The 18,697-nt window shown below is 35.6% G+C and overlaps 2 protein-coding genes across 2 annotated transcripts; one reads left to right on the top strand and one right to left on the bottom strand.

Annotated features, from left to right (window-relative positions):
* Window positions 1-4,504: 4,504 nt before the first annotated feature.
* On the bottom strand, window positions 4,505-6,342 carry LOC145060599 (uncharacterized). Its single transcript, XM_079008247.1, has 2 exons — window positions 5,816-6,342; window positions 4,505-4,801 (listed from the first exon to the last, which is right to left on the bottom strand). The coding sequence occupies exons 1-2, from the start codon at window positions 6,245-6,247 to the stop codon at window positions 4,634-4,636; spliced, it is 600 nt and encodes a 199-aa protein (XP_078864373.1). The 5' UTR covers window positions 6,248-6,342; the 3' UTR covers window positions 4,505-4,633.
* Window positions 6,343-8,355: 2,013 nt separating this feature from the next.
* Window positions 8,356-12,309, top strand: LOC145060002 (uncharacterized). Its single transcript, XM_079007746.1, has 5 exons — window positions 8,356-8,468; window positions 11,109-11,382; window positions 11,473-11,704; window positions 11,793-11,855; window positions 11,900-12,309. Exons 1-5 carry the CDS (start codon window positions 8,356-8,358, stop codon window positions 12,307-12,309), a joined length of 1,092 nt encoding a protein of 363 aa, XP_078863872.1.
* Window positions 12,310-18,697: the final 6,388 nt, after the last annotated feature.

Below are 18,697 nucleotides of genomic sequence, written 5' to 3'. Positions count from 1 at the left end.
AATTTAACATTTCAAAATTAAACTTTTAAATTCCAAAACTTGAGGGCAAGTTTTGAAACATTTCAAAACATTAGGGTTTAACTTATTTAAATTTCAAAAACAAAACTTTTAAGTTCAAATTTAAACTATAAAACCTAAAGGGAGTAATTGAAACTTTTTCACAAGATAATTCAAATCTAAATTACAAATAATCAATATTAATCAAATAAAACGAAAGATTATCTAAATTTGACAATTATCTTCAATTTTGGCAAGGATAAACTCCAAATATTGATAAAAATCGGATTTTATTAATATAAAATGTTTTAGGTAATTATCTACAGCCAAAACATGTCAAAATCCCCAAATTTGCTCCATCTGCGACTCCGACTCGTCGAGTCAAGCTTGGACTCGTCGAGTTCACTATGGACTCGGCGAGTTCAGCCATGGACTCGGCGAGTCCAGCCCCCGGAACCAAAAACATTTCAATTTTAAGCATGAATAATCAACCAAAGCATCAAATACATCAAACAAACAGCCTCAGACTCTGATACCATTGATGAGTTTTGTGCAAAACATCACTCCTATGGTGTACATGCAAACCCTAATAGCTTTTGGATCTAGTTTGTCTAATGAACATGCAATTGAATATCCAAAGGTATAAACCCTAGATCTAGCATAAAATTAATCATATTAATATAAAATAGAGTTTAAATCTGACCTTTGATTGTTATATAGTAATAACAATCAATCCTTAGCTTCAGAAAGCTTAGTGCCTCAAGTGTTGCACCTCTAATGGAGTCACAAACGCCACTAAGCAACTTGGATGAAGAGGGAAGAGAGGGGAGGCACCAAAAACGACTGGAAATCCTAAAGGAAGTGTTAGCCACGTTTTTGGTGCATAGAGTGCCTTTATATACATGTAGGCTATTAGGGTTTACAACTAGGAAACCCTAATCTGGCTACTTAAGCCCTAAGCAGCCCAAGGACTCCTTTAACATATCCCTTGGACGAATTCTTTATGGGCTTCCCATAGAATTCGTCCAACCTATATTATTTAAGTAATCCATAGCCCAATTGCAATTATCTTATAATTACAAATCCAGTCCCCTAAGTTTAATTAATCTCTTTTAGCCACAAAATTAATTATCAATTAATTCTTGACTAATATTAATTAAACAATATGACTTCTCCGTTAATATATTATTCTTATAATATATTAATAAATCATAATTAAACCTTTCTCTCCTTAATTCATCCTACATATTGCTATGGTGAAGGCAACCCAAAAGGATCATGCTCATAATCGGGTCAAGTACATACCAAAATAGTTATGGACTTAGACACTAATCCAACAATAACTTCCGGCTGTCAACCACGAATGCCAAACATACCCTAGGTTGTTCTCATCAACCATTAGTAAAACCTGATCACATACATAAAATACATGAAAGATGATAAAATGACATTTAAACGCTAAAAAAGGATGTTAACTTAAAGGTGCATTATAGAAACATAAATTAAAATAAAAGAGATTAAAGTCCTATTTTGGATATCCCATGACATGTTAGAAATGTTGGAAGATGCAAGAGATTTTAGGAAAATCTCCAGAAAAGCCCTAATATTTTAGGAAAATTTTTAATAAAGTTCTAAATTTTATTTTTTTAAACAAAAAAGTCCTGCCTTTTTAACTTTTTGAATAAAAAAGCCCAAGAAACCGGCTAATTTATTCATTTTAGTCATTTTGACCTGTTCAGCAGGTCATGTGACCAAATCATTAATTTTTCCAAAATAATAGAACTTTTCTGCAGATTTCATCAAAACTTGTATATAATGTGTAAACCTATTTTTACGTATTTATATCTATTTTGACGAATTTATGTATTTTTTAAAGTTTTTATATGTAGATGTTCATGTATTTTTATGTATTTTAAATATATAAACGTATTTTTTTGCATATTTATATGTGTTTTTACAATTTTACAAATTTTTTATGTATTTTTATGTGTTAATTTTTATATATTACGTATTTATATGTATTATGTATGTATGTATTTTTACATTTTTTATATAGATGTTTATGTATTTTAAATGTACAAACGTATTTTTACTTATTTATATGTATTTTTTTAAAGTATTATATATATTTTAATGTATTTTTATGTGTTTTTTATGTATTACATATTTATACGTATTTTTATGTATTTTTTAAAGTTTTTTATATAAATGCTACTATATTTTTATGTACTTTAAATATATAAACGTATTTTTTACGTATTTATATATATTTTTTTAGTATCTTACATGTTTTTTTGTGTGTGTTATGTGTTTTTTATGTATTACGTATTCAAATGTATTTTTATGTATTATTTTAAAAGTTTTTTTATATAGATTTTTATGTATTTTAAATGTATAACCATATTATTTTTAAGTATTTATGTATTTTGTACTTCAAGTTGTCTCACTATTTCTTCTAATTTCTTCATGTATGTCTACATGGTTTTCCTATATATCCACATAATTTAAGTTTTTTCTTATTCAATGTTTAATTTTAAGATAAGTGAATGAAAAAAACTTAAAAAATATGGGTATGTGGGAAAACAATCTAGACATATTTGAAGAAGTTGTACGAATTTGATGAAATGGTTTAGATGACTTGTAGTAAAAAAATACATAAATATGTAAAAAAAAATACAATTATACATTTAAAACACATAAAAATACATAAACATATAAAAACATGTAAAATACTTATATATATATATATATATATATATATATATATATATATATATACGTTTATACATTTAATATACATAAAAATATAGAAACATCTATATAAAATTAAAAAAAAATACATAAATACGTAAAAAAAAATATCTTTATACATTTAAAATACATAAAGAAAAATGTAAAGATGTACATATAAAAACTTAAAAAATACATAAAACTAGATATAAATACATAATACATAAAAAATAACACATAAAAATCCATAAAAAAATATTAAAATACTTAACAATACATATAAATACGTAAAAAGTATGTTTATATATATATATATATATATATATATATATATATATATATATATATATATATATATATATATATATATTTTAATGCATAAAAATACGTTTATACATTATATACAAGTTTTGACGAAATTTGCAAAAAAATATCATTATTTTGAAAAATTAACGATTTGCTCCCATGACCTGCTGAACAGATCAAAAGGGCTAAAGTGAATAAATTAACCGGTTTTTTAAGCTTTTTTTTATTCAAAAATTTAAAAAGTCGGGACTTTACTGTTTAAAATACAAAATTTTGGACTTTATTAAAATTTTTCTTAAAATATTGAGATTTTTCTTAAAATTTTTTGAGATTTAAAAATGAAATGTTGAAAGATGCAAGAGATTTAAAGAAGCCAGCGTAGGGAGATTGAAATAAAATATAATATGATTTTTTATATCATTTTATTTAAATTGTTTTAATTTTAGGTGTTTAAGTTATTGTATTTTTCGGAAACACAAATTTTTTATTATTGTGTGTTTTATTTATATAACATGTAATTTAGGTCCCATTTGATAGTTTCTATCTAGGAAAGTGCTGTCTGGTAAAGTGTTGTTTGGAAAAAAAAATTTGACTGGAAAAGAAACAATGTTGTTTGATTGTACATCTGATTGACTGTGCTGAATGATGAAAAAAAGTAATAATTCAATAAAGAAAGAAAGAGGTGCGGTTTGGTGTATAATTGTCTTTCCAGCCCATTCAGCCAGAAAGACATGATTTTGGGGCTTTCTGGGAAAGACATATCTTACCGGGAAAGACCCCTTCTTTTGTGCAAATCAAACAGTCTTTCCGGTCTATTTAGCCAGAAAGATCTGTTTGGACCTGAAAAGATGCGTATCAAATGGGACCTTAATTTCCAATAAATTCATATTGAATTTTACGCAATATTTGAATACTTACATTATGATGTACATATAAAAAGTAACTGATAATTATTAAAAGTAGAATGCTAACATGGTGGTTAGATGAACTTTATAAAAGTTGAAGGGATTGTGAGACAAGTGGTATAAAAAAAATGGAATATTAATGTGACGATCAATTAAACTGATCATTTGATGAGCTGAATGGGATGTAAACGCCTATCCTCATCTTATATTTACAAAGATACATTATCAAGACAAATGCATATTTACAAACCATTAAATATTTAATATAGAATTACATGGAAGGAATGGAAAGATACTTTTTGTATATTGTATAACATTATACTTTTATTTATTCATGTTACATCTTTGACAATAGCAATTTCATCCAAACGCAAAACAATTTATACGACTACAGTTAGTTAGATTTTTCAAAATACCATATTTAATAAGAAAAAACTAGAATAATAATTTTGTACTAAAAAAGAAATGGAAGTAGGATATGCTACACTACAAAAATATATTGAAAGTACAATGCTATAATTAAGTAGATTTTTCAAAATATAATGCTTTAATGAGAAAGTATAATGTTGAAATAGAAAAAAATGAAAGTAGAATGGTATAATACACAAATAAATAAAAGTATATTACATCAAGGTATACATCATATGTTCAAAACAAGAGAGACATTAAACCTATAAAAGAAAGGCTTTGGAATCTCATAAGCTAGTAGAAACAATGACCTCCAATATCTTACTTTCAAGTTCACCCTCATCTACCCACATGGAACTCTGACGTCGCACAAGTTCACTTTTCTCTTTCTTCTTCTCCATGAATTTGTTTTCTCTCATTTTGTGATATTCAAGCTTCTGAGCTCTTTCTTTTAACTGCATCCACAAGATTTGGGAGAATTTAATCACACTCACATCAATCAAAAGATCACAAGGCCCCATTTGTTAGGGAGGGCACTTTCTTGGACATGCATTGGACTCGTCCTAAGGATGTGTTTGGCGCGTCACAGCTAGCTGATAAACTAGCTTATTTTTCGAGCTTTTTTATGTGGTCGTGTTTGGTAAGCCAAAAGTAGCTTATAAGCTAGCTTTTTGAAAAGCTACTTAGACTAGCTTTTTAGAAGTTATTTTAAAATTTTCCAGATACACCCTTTAATTAATTATAGAAACACATACTCTTACATGTTTTTTTTATGTAATTTTATATATTTCAGTTAACTTTCAGTTAGTTTTACCAAACGTTATTTTTTGTCGGCTAGCTTTTTAGCTATCAGCTAACTTTTTATTTAACAGTTAGCTTTTCAGCTATCAGCTAGTACACCAAACATAGTCTAAAAGTTGCAATTTTATTGTCCAACATAAAAGGTGGGACATAGACTTGCTCATTATCTCTCATTTGTAAAAAAAAACATGAATGCCCTCGTTCTTCCTTTTTCTTGAAAATAGTCCCATCCCACCAATTTCATTCTGTGTTCCATAAAAATTGGACTCCCCTAAATGTATTTATTGCGGTACATTTTGCAAATTAAGATTAAAGAGCACTTGGCTTCAACTTTTGGGCAAAAGAAACAGATAAGTTGTCTTTGGTGATGATGAGCATAATTAAGAAAATAATGATTTGTCCAATCCAATATCAAATTAGAGATGCAAACATTGTATATTGGAGAATAAGAACGCAGACAACAAAACATGTATAGAAAAGGAGAAAACGAAATGGCTTCTAGTGATTATTTTGAGCAATAACCCATATCTGCATATGATCTATGCTATCAATTAGGGACTTAAATTCATGGATGTATAACTTGTTCATTGAAGTAATCTCTGATCATAGAATCATTTATTCGAGAGACGTAATCAAAATGATGAAACTGAAAAATAGAATTCACGTACCAGGGTTTGCCGGAACTCCTCCTCAGCCACTTGACGTTCAGCTGCTTTCGCCTTTTTTGCGGCGGCTTTAGCAGCTTTACGCTCTTCACCTTCAATCCTCAGGGCTTCTTTTTTAATCTCGTCTTTTCTCTGTTTCTCTAGTCTCTGAAGCTCCATTTCCTGGATGTACTCCTTGCGAACCGCCTTGACCTTCATCGCGTAGTCGCGACGAAGAAGAGAGAGCTTCGCTTGAGCCTCCTTGGGATCCCTTGGTGGTTTCCAGCTGTTGAGGTAGTCGTTTTGTGAGAGATATTGGTGGTTGCGTTGGTGGTCGTTATGGTGAGAAGGCACGACGGTGGTAGAAAGAGGTCGGTGGAGGCAGAATCGTTGAGTAAAGACGTTTTCTAGGATTCTAGGTTTTGGAGAGCGGAGGAGCACTCGTGAGCTCGCCATTAAAGCCGGCAACAGAACCACGAAGGGTTTTATGCCGATGAAGGGGTTTTACCGATTGCTAACAGCGACCAACTAGAGTTATAACTTGGGGGCGTCGGTGCAAATGTGTAATGTCAAACTATTATATATTTCTACGATGTGATGTAAAAAAAATTGATAATTAGCTCACTGGTTGTGATTATTAGCTTATTGATTATTCTTATCACAATAAGCTAATTTAAGTGTTTGGATAGAATGTTTAAAAAATAAGTTTATTGTGGTAGGAATAACTAAATAAGCTGATTTTAATAAGCAATGGAAGGAATGCTTATTGCTTATTGCTTATTTTTAATGATTTCGGAAATTACTTAATTACCCTTCAAAAAACGATACATAAAACCCATAAACCCTTCAAAATCGATCGTTTGTTTCACCAATACTATTGTTGCCGATCGTTATTCCACCTTCTCCCTTGACCATCGTCCCTGGAAGCCATCGACAATAAGGTATGTTGCTTTGCTTCTTTTTTTTCTCTCTTCTACTATCGTTCCCTGTTTGCGTTTTTTTTTTTTTTTTTTTTTTTTTTTTTTTTTTTTTTTATTATTATATCGGTGATGCAAACACAGACAAGGAACCATTGTTCTTTCTTACTTCATTCTTGATTGATCTTTTTATTTGTTGCATACATGTGATATTGTTTTTTTTCTCCTACCTGTTAAGAAACTGCCACTAATCTGTGATGGTTGATCATAACATGCACCTGTGATTATTCTTGATTTTCTTCATCAATTATTGTTGTTGTTATTTGCTGTTATTGATGGTAGTGATTCTTATTTGTATTCATAAATTTTGTTGTTTATATTGATTCAACATTAGGTTGAAATTTAAGAAGTTTCTTCATTCCTTATCATGATTTAATATAGGTAATGGACATTATTAATGTTCATGATATGGATATTGGTACACCCAAAGTGAAAGTTACAAATAGGTTTCATTGGGATCCTCATACATTCAAGATATTTCTTGAGGAATGCATGACCGAGCTAAAAAACGGGAATAGACTGGGTACTTATTTCAAACAGCCCGCGTGCCAAAATATATGTAAGAGGCTTTTGGAACAAACGGATAAAGAATTGGACATAAATCAAATGAAAAATAAATGGGACATTATGTGGAAAGAGTTCAAATATTACAACCGTTTAACAATACTATAAACGGGAATTTCAATTGATCCCGTGAGAAATACAATCTCAGCATCAAAGGAATGGTGGGATGAGAAAATAAAGGTAATAATTAAAAGTTTTATCTAACAATATATTATGTGTATTGTGTTTTTCATGACATTCTCAATTTGTACATATAGGAAGATAAAGAGTTTGCTAAGTTTAAGGATAAGAATTTGGATGTATATCAGACATATTATGAGGCTTTATTTCGGGATATTGTAGCTGTTGGAGACAAGGCTAAGGTACCTTGCGAATTTGGCGACGGTAGCACTCCGGATGATGTACAGTTTGTAGATATTACGGATGGAAAAGAGAATATTGACGAAGTCCGCTTATTTGATGATGTTGATCCTTTTATCACATTTGATAGTTCTAGTATGAATAGGAGGGGAAAGAAGTTAACTCCTAGGCGTGACAAGAAAAGAAAATTTGAAGGAAAAAATGAAGGAAAATGAAGGAAAAAAGTATGGCAAACTCATCATACGAAGTTTCTCAAGAGGCTTATAGAGAAAGAGAAGTAGTTGAAGACGTACTCTACTTTTATGTCATATGTTAGACTTATCCTTTTATGTCATGTGTTAGACATACTCTACTTTTGTGGTCAATTTTGCCCTTGCCACATGATTATGTTTTGTTTCCTTTTCTATGATTTTATGTATTAGGTAGACTTTAAATGGTTGTCATGTGTTAGACCTATCCTTTCAACTATTATGTTAAATTTAAACGGTTGTTTTGTGTTTGTTTTATGCAATGTCGTTTCATGTTTGTTTTGTGGTCAATTTTGCCCTTGCCCCATGATTTTGCTCTTGTTTTCTTTTCAATGATGTTGTCATGATTTTATCTAGTATGTGGTAAATTTCAATCTTACCCTTGTTTCCTTTTCGTTAGTAACAGGTTATATTCATGGCCAGTGACTGTGAAAGTGACAACTCATATGACAGTGATGACTTATGTGATGAAATTGAAGAAAATGAAGAGATTCAAACACTTCTTTTATGTGGGTTTGCTGTCAAAGGGTTACTATTTGTCACACCCCCAAACCAGAACGGCAGAAACGTTCAGGGGCGGAGGACATCATGTCAAGTATCATAACAAATGAATAGTAAAGAAAGTACACACCACCATAATATAAATATATTTGAAAAGTTTACATGATTGTATGTGTTACATGTTTGCAAAAGAAATCAAATATAATATGGTGATCCAAAATATTAAACTGACGCCTAAGCGTAAGTCTTCAAAAGCAGTTGCTAACCTGGTTTAGCGATTTCCTGAGAATACAAGTTATTTCAAAGAGAAAGTGTCAACATTTAAGTTGGTGAGTTCATAAGTAGTGTTTTGAGAAAAAGTATGACATTCGAAAGTTCGTGTATGTTTTCCAGAAAATCCCTTATTTTCTTATAACAGTATGAAATGCATATGTATGTTCGTGTTGTGAATTGTAAATAGTTGCACCAGGAAAATCTCTTATTTTCCTATTAGTTGATTGTTTTGGATATAGGAAAATCCCTTATTTTCCTAAAGTAACAGGCAGTCTCTAATGACCAAGACCGTAACAGTAAATAAATATGACATGCTCAAAAGAATGATGTTGTAAATCATTATTGTACAAAATGAATGTATTTGGACCAGGAAAATCCCATATTTTCCTAAAAGTGAAATGCAACCTTAAATGACCAAGACTGTAACTTGTAAGCAAATATGTCATGCTTAGAAATGAAGATGTATAGTTTTATTGTTAAGTAAAACTAGTTGTGGAAGTGTTTATCCTGAGTTTTGAACATGCTGATAATACCCTAGAATATAGTTATTACCCCCCAAGCATGGTTGAGTTATGTATTACTACGTGCATGAGTCATTGTTTCCGCGTGTTGTGAGTTCCTCATAACCATACTAGACGCAATACCTAATGTTGACATTTGTCACCCCGGGGACTGTAGCTAACAGTCAGGGTACGGAGTCGTCAGCCCCGTATAGATCTCGCTCTCCCTCCAAGAGACTTTGGTTATAGGTGGGGACTTTCGTTTGGTACAAACAAAGCCATATGACGTCACATGATATCTAACAACAAGTTCACGAGTAATATGATGAAAAATCGTTCGTATGAAATGATTTCCTTTTTCTACCGTGTTACAAAGGCGAAATGATGAGCTGAGTTTTCTTGTAAAAGCATCATGTTATAATTGAAATGGTTACCCTTGATATGATGTAGTATGAAAATGTATAAATAAAACATATTTCTATTTATAAAACCTATTTTATCCCAAGAGGGTAAAGTTGTGTTGTGAGGTGTTTTGCATGATAACAACTTCATATGATAGTTAAAACAACAATATGAAAAGTATAGCAAAAGGTCGATGTTTCACACGATTTTAGCCATGTGTTTACTTGTATTCCCCCCTTAAAAGTGTTTAAAAGCAGTTAAAAACATATTTAAAGTGTGTTTGTAAGGGTATGAACTCATTTGATTGAAGTGGTTGCTTTGAAGTAGTCGATAGAAGAATCGAGTAGAACTTCGATAGGAAAAGCTGAAAACGTGGGAAAATATTGGGATTATCGGGACTCTCGGGAGTGTAGAACTTCCTTCGGGACTTCAGTGTGAAAACTGGGGTGTCGGGATGGATTCGAGTGGAAAAACGCAGAGCTTCGACACGAGAAAGAAGAGAACCGAGCAATGAAACCCGGAACCCTTGAGTTCTATTTATAAGGTCATATTTGGGTGCCACGTCGTGGCCAACTGTACCACTTCGTGGTGAGCAATCCTATCCTCTTCCATTGACAAGACGTCATCAGTCACTTGTCGGGTCGCGGCCAACTGTGCCACGTCGCGGCCAACCTGACAGCCTCGGATTTCGGGTCTCGAACTTGTAAAATGCATAACTTTCGCGTACAAGCTCTGATTTCGACATTCTTTATATGCACGCGTAGGTGTGAAAAGGCTCACAACTCTCGTTTAGACTCCGTCGGCTAATTTTGACTTTATTTTTATTATATTATTTTTAACAGGTCGGGCCTGCAAAAGTCCGTTTAAATTCCATAACTCCTTCATCTGGTGTCCATTTTCATCAGACTTTTACTGTTGTACTCCTATTGTCGTGGTCTTCAACTTTCATTTAGGTTGTGTCGGCTAAAGACCGCTCGATCTCTATTCGTAGTTTTTAGCTGTCTACTGCTAGGCCAGAAACTTGGAAAAATCATAACTTCCTCATACGAAGTCAGATTTAGGCATTCTTTTTATGTATGTTCACGGTTTAATGATATTTATGATTTTCATTTAGATACCTAAGGCTAAACAGTATTTTATTGGAATTTTGTATTTTACGTTTAACAGTGTTTTACCGGTATTGCCACGGATCTTCGATTAGTCATAACTTCTTCGTTATAACTCGGATTTTAGTGTTCTTTATATTTTTGGAAACCTCATTACGATATATACCACTTGGTATATCCCAATTATTGTTTTATAAAAGTAAAATCTTTTACCCTAATTTCGCTGGTGTTACACTATTGACTCAGAAATCGAAATATGTGCGTAGACGTCGTCGTTCATCTTCGCGCACAAGAAGCATGCTTATCAATGAACTACTTAACGATTATGAGAGTCGATGTTATGAACTTTTCAGATTAGAATTCCTGGTTTTCAACATGTTATGTAGGGATCTTGTTGCACATTATGGGTTAAATAAATCATGTCGTGTATCTATTGAAGAGTCCCTTGGTATTTTCTTGTTGTACTTAGCGCATGGAAGTGGAAATCGGTTAGTTCAAGAGTTATTTAATCATTCTGGAGAAACAATCCATAGGCATTTTCATAAAGTCATGGATGCTTTGGTTAACCTAAGTAAGGACATCATCAAACCAAATGCTAACTACAACGAAACTATACCAGAACATATTTTAAATAACCCTCGGTATTATCCATACTTTAAGGTAGTTACGTAGTTGCAAAGTTATGTTATCTGGTGAATTTGTGTAATTGTAAAAATAATTGGTAATTTATTATATTTTTTGAAATTGTAGGATTGTATTGGTGCCATCGATGGAACACACGTGAAGGCCTCTGTTCCGCAACATGACCAAATCAAATTCATTGGACAAAAGAATTGCGTTACTCAAAATATTATGGCAGTATGTGATTTCAACATGCGTTTTACCTTTGTGTGGGCTGGATGGGAGGGGACTGCATATGATACGAGAATTTTCAATGAAGCGCGAAGGAGACGTGAAGTTAAGTTTCCACTTCCAGCCGATGGTTAGTATCATTACTTATTAATAGAAGTTTTATATTTTCAAACGGTATAAATGAATAAGAATCATATGCTTTATGTGTACCTCTATAGGTAAGTATTACTTTGTAGACGCCGAATATCCTAATACAAAAGGTTATCTTGCTCCCTATAAAGGTTCAAACATCCGTTATCATATTCTTGATTTTCGATGTGGACAGACTCTGCCTCGCGGGAACCAAAAGGCTTCAAAGAAAAATTTAACTATTATCATTCGTCGCTTCGCAATATAATTGAACGAACTTTTGGAGTCTGGAATGCTCGATGGATGTTACTAAGAGATATGCATGTAAATTTCGACTTCGAGACCCAAGTGAAAATTGTGCTAGCTTCAATGGCGATTCACAATTACATTAGAATGATCGGTAGTGGTGATACAACATTTCAAATAGCGCAAGAAGAATCTTATATTCCACGCAATGATGAAGGACTCAATGATGGTATTGAGCCACATGATGAAGTATCAAGTAGGCAACGTAGAAATGAGGATATGTATATGAGTGCAGTACGTGATATGACCGCAGGACATATTTTCTCAAGGTCAAACACTCATGCACGTAATGACGTATGATTTGTTTTGAAACTCTTTAGTATTTTCATTGTATGGTTTAATGTAGTAGCATGAAACTTTTTTGGGTAATATTTTGGATAATATGGATTTGGAATGAAATTTGTGGTCTAATATATTATTATTATTATTATTATTATTTAAAAAAATGTTTTGTTTTAATAAGAAAAATATGTAGTAGCATGATAATTGTTTTTTAGTTCTTATGAATAAGAAAATTATTATTATTATTTAAAAAAAAAAATTGTTTTGTTTTAATAAGAAAAATATGTTAACATATAAGAGGAAGCCCTTTTTGGTCATTTTACTCATATAAGTTGTGTTGTTTGACAAATATTTAAAAATGTTTATTGTTTATTGATTATTCCCACCACAATAAGGTAATCCAAACATTTTTTAAAAAAAACTGCTTATTCCCACCACAATAAGCAATAACCAATAAGTTAATAAGCTAAAAATATATTTATCCAAACACCCCCTTAAACTCTCCTTAATTTAATCTATATCTCTAATTTAGATCAATTGGTGATTAATTTCGCTTATGTCCACCATTTGAACATTCAACCTTAAGGAAAGAGGATAATACATGATATTGTTGTGTCTTCCGTTTATAATAATTAAAATTATATTAATATTTTAAATAGTTATCATGAAATTCAAAAAAAAATGTCAAATAAATAAACTTTAAGTTAAGGGAAATTGATTAATCTAACTTATATAAATGAAGTCTTTGAAAAAATAGCATATTATTTTTATTTTGTTTTTGTAAAATAACCACTTTGTCCGAAATAGGTTATTTCGGAGAGATCCCCGGGATACCAGAGTAAGATTCCGAACAAGCGTTCTGGAATAGTCATTTTTTTTTTGTATAATAAGTGTTTTGTGTTATTTTTTGTTTTTTGTTTTTGTATAATATTTGTTTTTATAAAATTTATATTGCAAAAGTAATAGTGCATTGAATCTTAAAATCTACAAAAAAAAGTATTAAATACATAAACTTAAATTTGTTTTAAATAATAGTACGATGTTCAAATTGACTTTATCCTCGTACCCAAAAAATTTCCACCAATCATGTGTCATATAACATGGCCCATATATCGCTTTCACCCTCTGTCAAATATGATTTCCCTGCAACCAACATCTCTATGAACCAACACAAAAACACCCCACAATCCATTTTACTGTCAACTTGTTGTGGTACGTCTGGGGCCTTTTCAACGGTCATTTTAAAACTCTAAATGGGGACAACATCAGTTGCTTTTGCTATCGGTGCGGTTCCTTGTAACAAGTCTATTTGAAACTCTACTTGCCTATTAGGGGGCAATCCAAGAAGATCTTCGGTAAATACTTATGGAAAGTCACACACCACTGGTATATCTGCATCTCCTTATTTTCCTTATTTGCATCGATCACGAATGCTAGATATGATGTACATCCTTTGCCCAACACTTATGGCTTTTATCATGGAGATAATTCCATAATTCACTTGACGTTTGTCCCTGTACACCATAAATGGTTCTCTTCCACAAGGGTTTGCTTTCACCATCTTCTTTCATTTGACATCCACATTTTCACAGCCAGAAAAGACCGATTTGTTTATGTAACATCCCGAAACTCAGGTAAGCGTTATAACCCTTCTAATTCAGCAAGTTGTCAAGATAAGTCCCTTAAGTTGAATATTGGACTTATAAGTACTCTGGGCGTAATGAGGCGTACGCCGCGCGTACTCGCGCGCTTATTTTGGACAAGGACTCGCTTGGGTACGCTGGGCGTACCTAGGGTTACGTTGGGCGTAATGTGCCCAGATGCAAACCCTAAATATTGGCTTGTGCACTATAAAGGAACATTAAATCCTTTACCCCAGCCACCATACCTCAGTGAGTGAACCCTAAGAGAGCAGAAAACTCGTTTTGAGCTTGTGTGTGTTCTTAAACATGAAGGTGCCTTTTTAAGGTGAAGAAGGAGAAGAGGAAGCCATTGTTGGAGCTAGAAGTTGGAGAGAAAGAGTAGATCCGAGTTGTATAGAGGTTGGAGCTCCTTTTTGAGGTAAAAAGCTCAAAGCTTTACTTGTATTTCATGAGTTTTGCTTTATGGACCCATTTTTAGGGTTCTTGGTTCAAAGGTGGAGACTTTTTGTGCAAAGGGTCTCCATAAGCTTATATCTGGCCTTTCCCAGTGTATTATGTGATGAGGGTTCATAAAAATTCAATCTTGGTCGTGGATATTGAGTCATGCATGAGTTATGGACTTAACATGGGAAGAGGAAAGGTGTTTTGGGTGATGGGTGACCCTTACAGCCATGCAAAGGCTTAAAGGTTTCAACTTTATGGAGTAAGTAACCCTAGAGAAGTCAGATCTGGAATATGAGTTCATGTCTTAACCGTTTAAGACCAAAATCCATAAATTAGCTGAACTGGGACTTACGTTGGGCGTAATCCCAGTACGTGCAACGTAAGGGGTCGCGCACCCCGATTCTGTGAAGGCACCGGGTACGCCTAGCATAACCCGGAGGGTTGACTTTTGTTGACTTTTAGGTTTGGTCAACTTTAGGGTATTTGAACCATGAGAGGGGTAAATGTATTAATGAGAAGTGTTTGTTATGATTAAGCGGAGGCTAGATCCTATCTCACAGAGTCTGAGATTTCTGAGTTACCGAGTTACCCGAGGTGAGTCTTCTCACTATACTGTACCCGAAAAGGTACCTATGTGTGACCGGAAGGTCTTGTATGCTATGAGATGTATGTATTGTATGATATACGTTGCATGTTCTGTATGCGTTATGTATGTGATATGTATGCTATGTATGATATGGGCCAGAAGACATTATGATGTGGACCATAAGGTCAGGGAGTCATGGACCGGAAGGTCGATATGAGCAGAACCGGAAGGTCTACTGGGACTGGGACGGAAGTCCCCTGAGACACATGGACCGGGAGGTCGTGTAGAGTATGTCCTGGAAAGGCGTATGTGTGTAAGTGGTATTTTGGGGAACTCACTAAGCATTTATGCTTACAGTTGTTGTGTTATGTGTTTCAGGTAATAGAGAGGATCGTGGAAAGGTGCCGGCGTGATCCGTACACACAGTCAGGAGATTTTATTTGTGATCTTGGGATATGTATTATTTTGATAACTACTGTGGAACATATGTTTTGAGAATGTTTAAATATAAATTTGGTTGTTGAAAAATGAAAAATTGTTTTGAAAATTTACGTCGTCACAAGTTGGTATCAGAGCCCTGGTTTGAGGGACTCGGATGCACCTTCGGGCATATCTGAACTCAAACTGAGGATTTGAGAAGATTTTCAAACAATAAAACTAATTTTTCTAAAAGAGCAAGAGGTTTTGAGACAACCAGAGCGGAGCAGTGTGTACAGTCAAGCAGCGCCCGAATGGTGAATCCCCAAAATACCCTTACGTTATGTGTTATGAGATATGATATGTTATGTTATGCATGCTAGAGTTGGCTAGGTATTCATATTAGGACTAGAGTGGCCTGATTTTGTGATGCCTTAGCCTAGGAAGGATTGTGCTGCTATGTGATACTTGAGAGCGAGTGGGTAGCAGTGAGGGGCTGATAAGAGGTCTACCGAAGGGTAGCCTATGCCAGTGAGATATAGAGTACTTGTGATATGGGATCCAAGGAGGAGAACTTAGGGTGAATATTGATGCGGTGTAGACGGTAGTATAAGTGCCCGTACTACCGAAGACACCGGAGCAGTGCGCACTCTAAGTAAGAATCCTTTGGGTACTAAGGAACAAGTAGGGTCGAGTTATCGAGTGCGAGCATGCTCGAGCGAGTCTTTGATATTATTATGTTATATTTCAGAGACATCATGGTTGGGATACGCCACAGACCTGAGGCGAGCGGTGTGAATGACAAGGAGCTTCGTTAGATGATCCACAATGAGGTGGCGACGGTGATCAGGGCCGAGATTCCGGAGATGTTTGGGTCTATCAAGACCACACTGATTGAGACTTTCGATGAGCGGTACGCCGCGGTGACTGAGGTTGTTGCTGCTGTAGCCACCGCAGCTGTGGCTGCTGCCAGGCCTTAGGGAGGTGACTCGTTGTTGTTTCGGGAGTTTAGCAACACGAAGCCACCTGAGTTTGATGGGACGTAGGATCCGATCATTGCGATGAGATGGATTGTTGATATTGAAGGATGCTTCTATACGTGTTCATGTCTGGAGAATCTGAGGGTTCGGTTCGCGTTGAACCAGCTTCGCTTAGGAGCGAAGGACCGGTGGAAGTTTGTGATGGCAAGCTTTACAATTGCAGAGATTTCAGAGGTGACCTGGGAGAGGTTCACCACCATGTTCAGAGATGAGTATGTTCCCCTGGTAGAGAGGGAATGGTTACTTCAAGAGTTCTTGACCCTCAAGTAGGGTACCGATTCGGTCACTGTGATTACGAGGAAGTTTCATGAGAGGGCGATGTTCTGCCCTGAGCAGGTTTCTACTAAGCAGGCACGTATGAGTCGGTATTTGGGCGTTCTGAGGAGAGACATTCGGGAGTTCGTGTCGAACTCGACGTACCGAACATTTGCTGAGCTCCAGGCAAATGCCCGGAAGAGGGAGATTGAGTTGGAGACTCAGGCTAGGGAGGAGGCCGAGTCTTAGAGGATGGACCGGCGGACGGCTCAATCTTAGCCGGCAGCCAAGCGGACCAAGTCCGCTGATTCGAGGATTGGAGGCTAGAAGGTCCGCACTTATGGGAAGTGCGACAAGGAGCATGAGGGGGCATGTCGATCGGGTGCTTGCTACAAATGTGGCAAGGAGGGGCATATCGCCAAGGCTTGCCCCAAGGGATTTATGGTTTGCTTTCATTGTAAATAGACTGGCCATCGGAAGGTCGAGTGTCCGTAGTTGCATCATGGGTCAGCACAGGGATCTACGCCTGCTGCTAGGGTTACCGAGGTTCGGCTAATGAAGGCCGAAGCACCGAAGGCTTGTGGGAGAGCTTTCCAGTTGACAACGGAGGAGGTCCACGCAGCGTCCGATGTTGTGGCTGGTATGTATTCTGTATTTATTTTTGAGTTGAGATATTGTGCTTATATGATGATATGCTTAGGTACTTTTCTTATGAATTCTGTACCTGCTTTGGTGTTATTTGAATCGGGTGCGAGTCGGTCATTTGTTTCCTTGGCATTTATCCAGCACATTAGTATCCGACAAGAGGCGTTGAGTCAACCTCTGTGAGTTTCTATAGCTGATGAGTGAGCGGTGTATGCTACGGATGTGATTCGAGGATGTATTCTTGAGATCTTCGGTGTGGAGTTCCCGATAGATCTGGTCCTGATTACGATGGGGGACGTATGTGTTATAGTAGGCATGGATTGGTTGAGCCGATTTGGAGCTGTTATAGACTGCGAGCGTCAGTTGGTGACGATACGAGACCCTAGTGGGGGAGTACTTACGGTGTACGGTGAGGGAATCCGATGTGGGTCAGTGTTTTGTTCGGCTGCCAGGGCGAGACAGAGTTTGCAGCAGGGCTGCAGCGGGTTCATAGCCTATGTGATGGACACGCGAGTTGCCGCTGGGAGGCCAAGTTCGATTGATGAGGTTCCGATAGTGTGCGAGTTCCCAGATGTTTTTCCCGAGGAATTTTCGGGTGTGCCTCCCGAGAGGCAAGTGGAGTTCCGTATCGATTTGGTTCCGGGAGAAGCGCCTATCGCCAAGGCACCTTATCACCTCGCGCCGCCAGAGATGCATGAGTTATCCTCGCAGCTTCAGGAGCTGCTGGGGAAGGGGTTTATTCGACCGAGTAACTCGTCTTGGGAAGCGCCGATCCTTTTTGTCAAGAAAAAAGGATGGTTCACACCGGATGTGCATTGATTACCGGGAGTTGAACAAGTTGACGGTCAAGAACCGTTATCCGTTACCAAGGATCGATGATATGTTTGATCAGTTGCAGGGGGCGTCTTGGTTCTCCAAGATAGACTTGAAGTCGGGTTATCATCAGATGAGGGTTCAGGATGAAGATATCCAGAAGACGGCGTTCAAAACTCGTTATGGGCATTACGAGTTCATGGTGATGCCTTTTAGGCTCACCAATGCACCAACAGCGTTCATGGATCTCATGAACAGGGTGTGCAGGCCAATGCTGGATCAGTTGGTGATCGTGTTCATTGATGATATTTTGGTGTATTCGAGATCTAGAGAACAACATGAGGAGCATTTGAGGGAGATCCTTGGAATTCTGAGATCGGAGAGGCTTTATGCGAAATTCTCCAAGTGTGAGTTCTGGTTACGAGAGGTCCAGTTCTTGGGGCATCTCGTCAACCATAATGGGATTTTGGTCGATCCGGCCAAGATTGAGGCCATCATGAGGTGGGAGGTGCCGAGATCGCCCACCGAGATTAGGAGCTTTCTAGGATTGGCTGGCTATTATC

Source organism: Lactuca serriola, chromosome 6 (genome assembly GCF_051521515.1).
Source record: "Lactuca serriola cultivar US96UC23 chromosome 6, Lser_US96UC23_V15, whole genome shotgun sequence".
Taxonomy (NCBI): Eukaryota; Viridiplantae; Streptophyta; class Magnoliopsida; order Asterales; family Asteraceae; genus Lactuca; species Lactuca serriola.
Note: the sequence above shows the minus strand (reverse complement) of the source record. Positions and strands in the feature narration are given on the sequence as shown.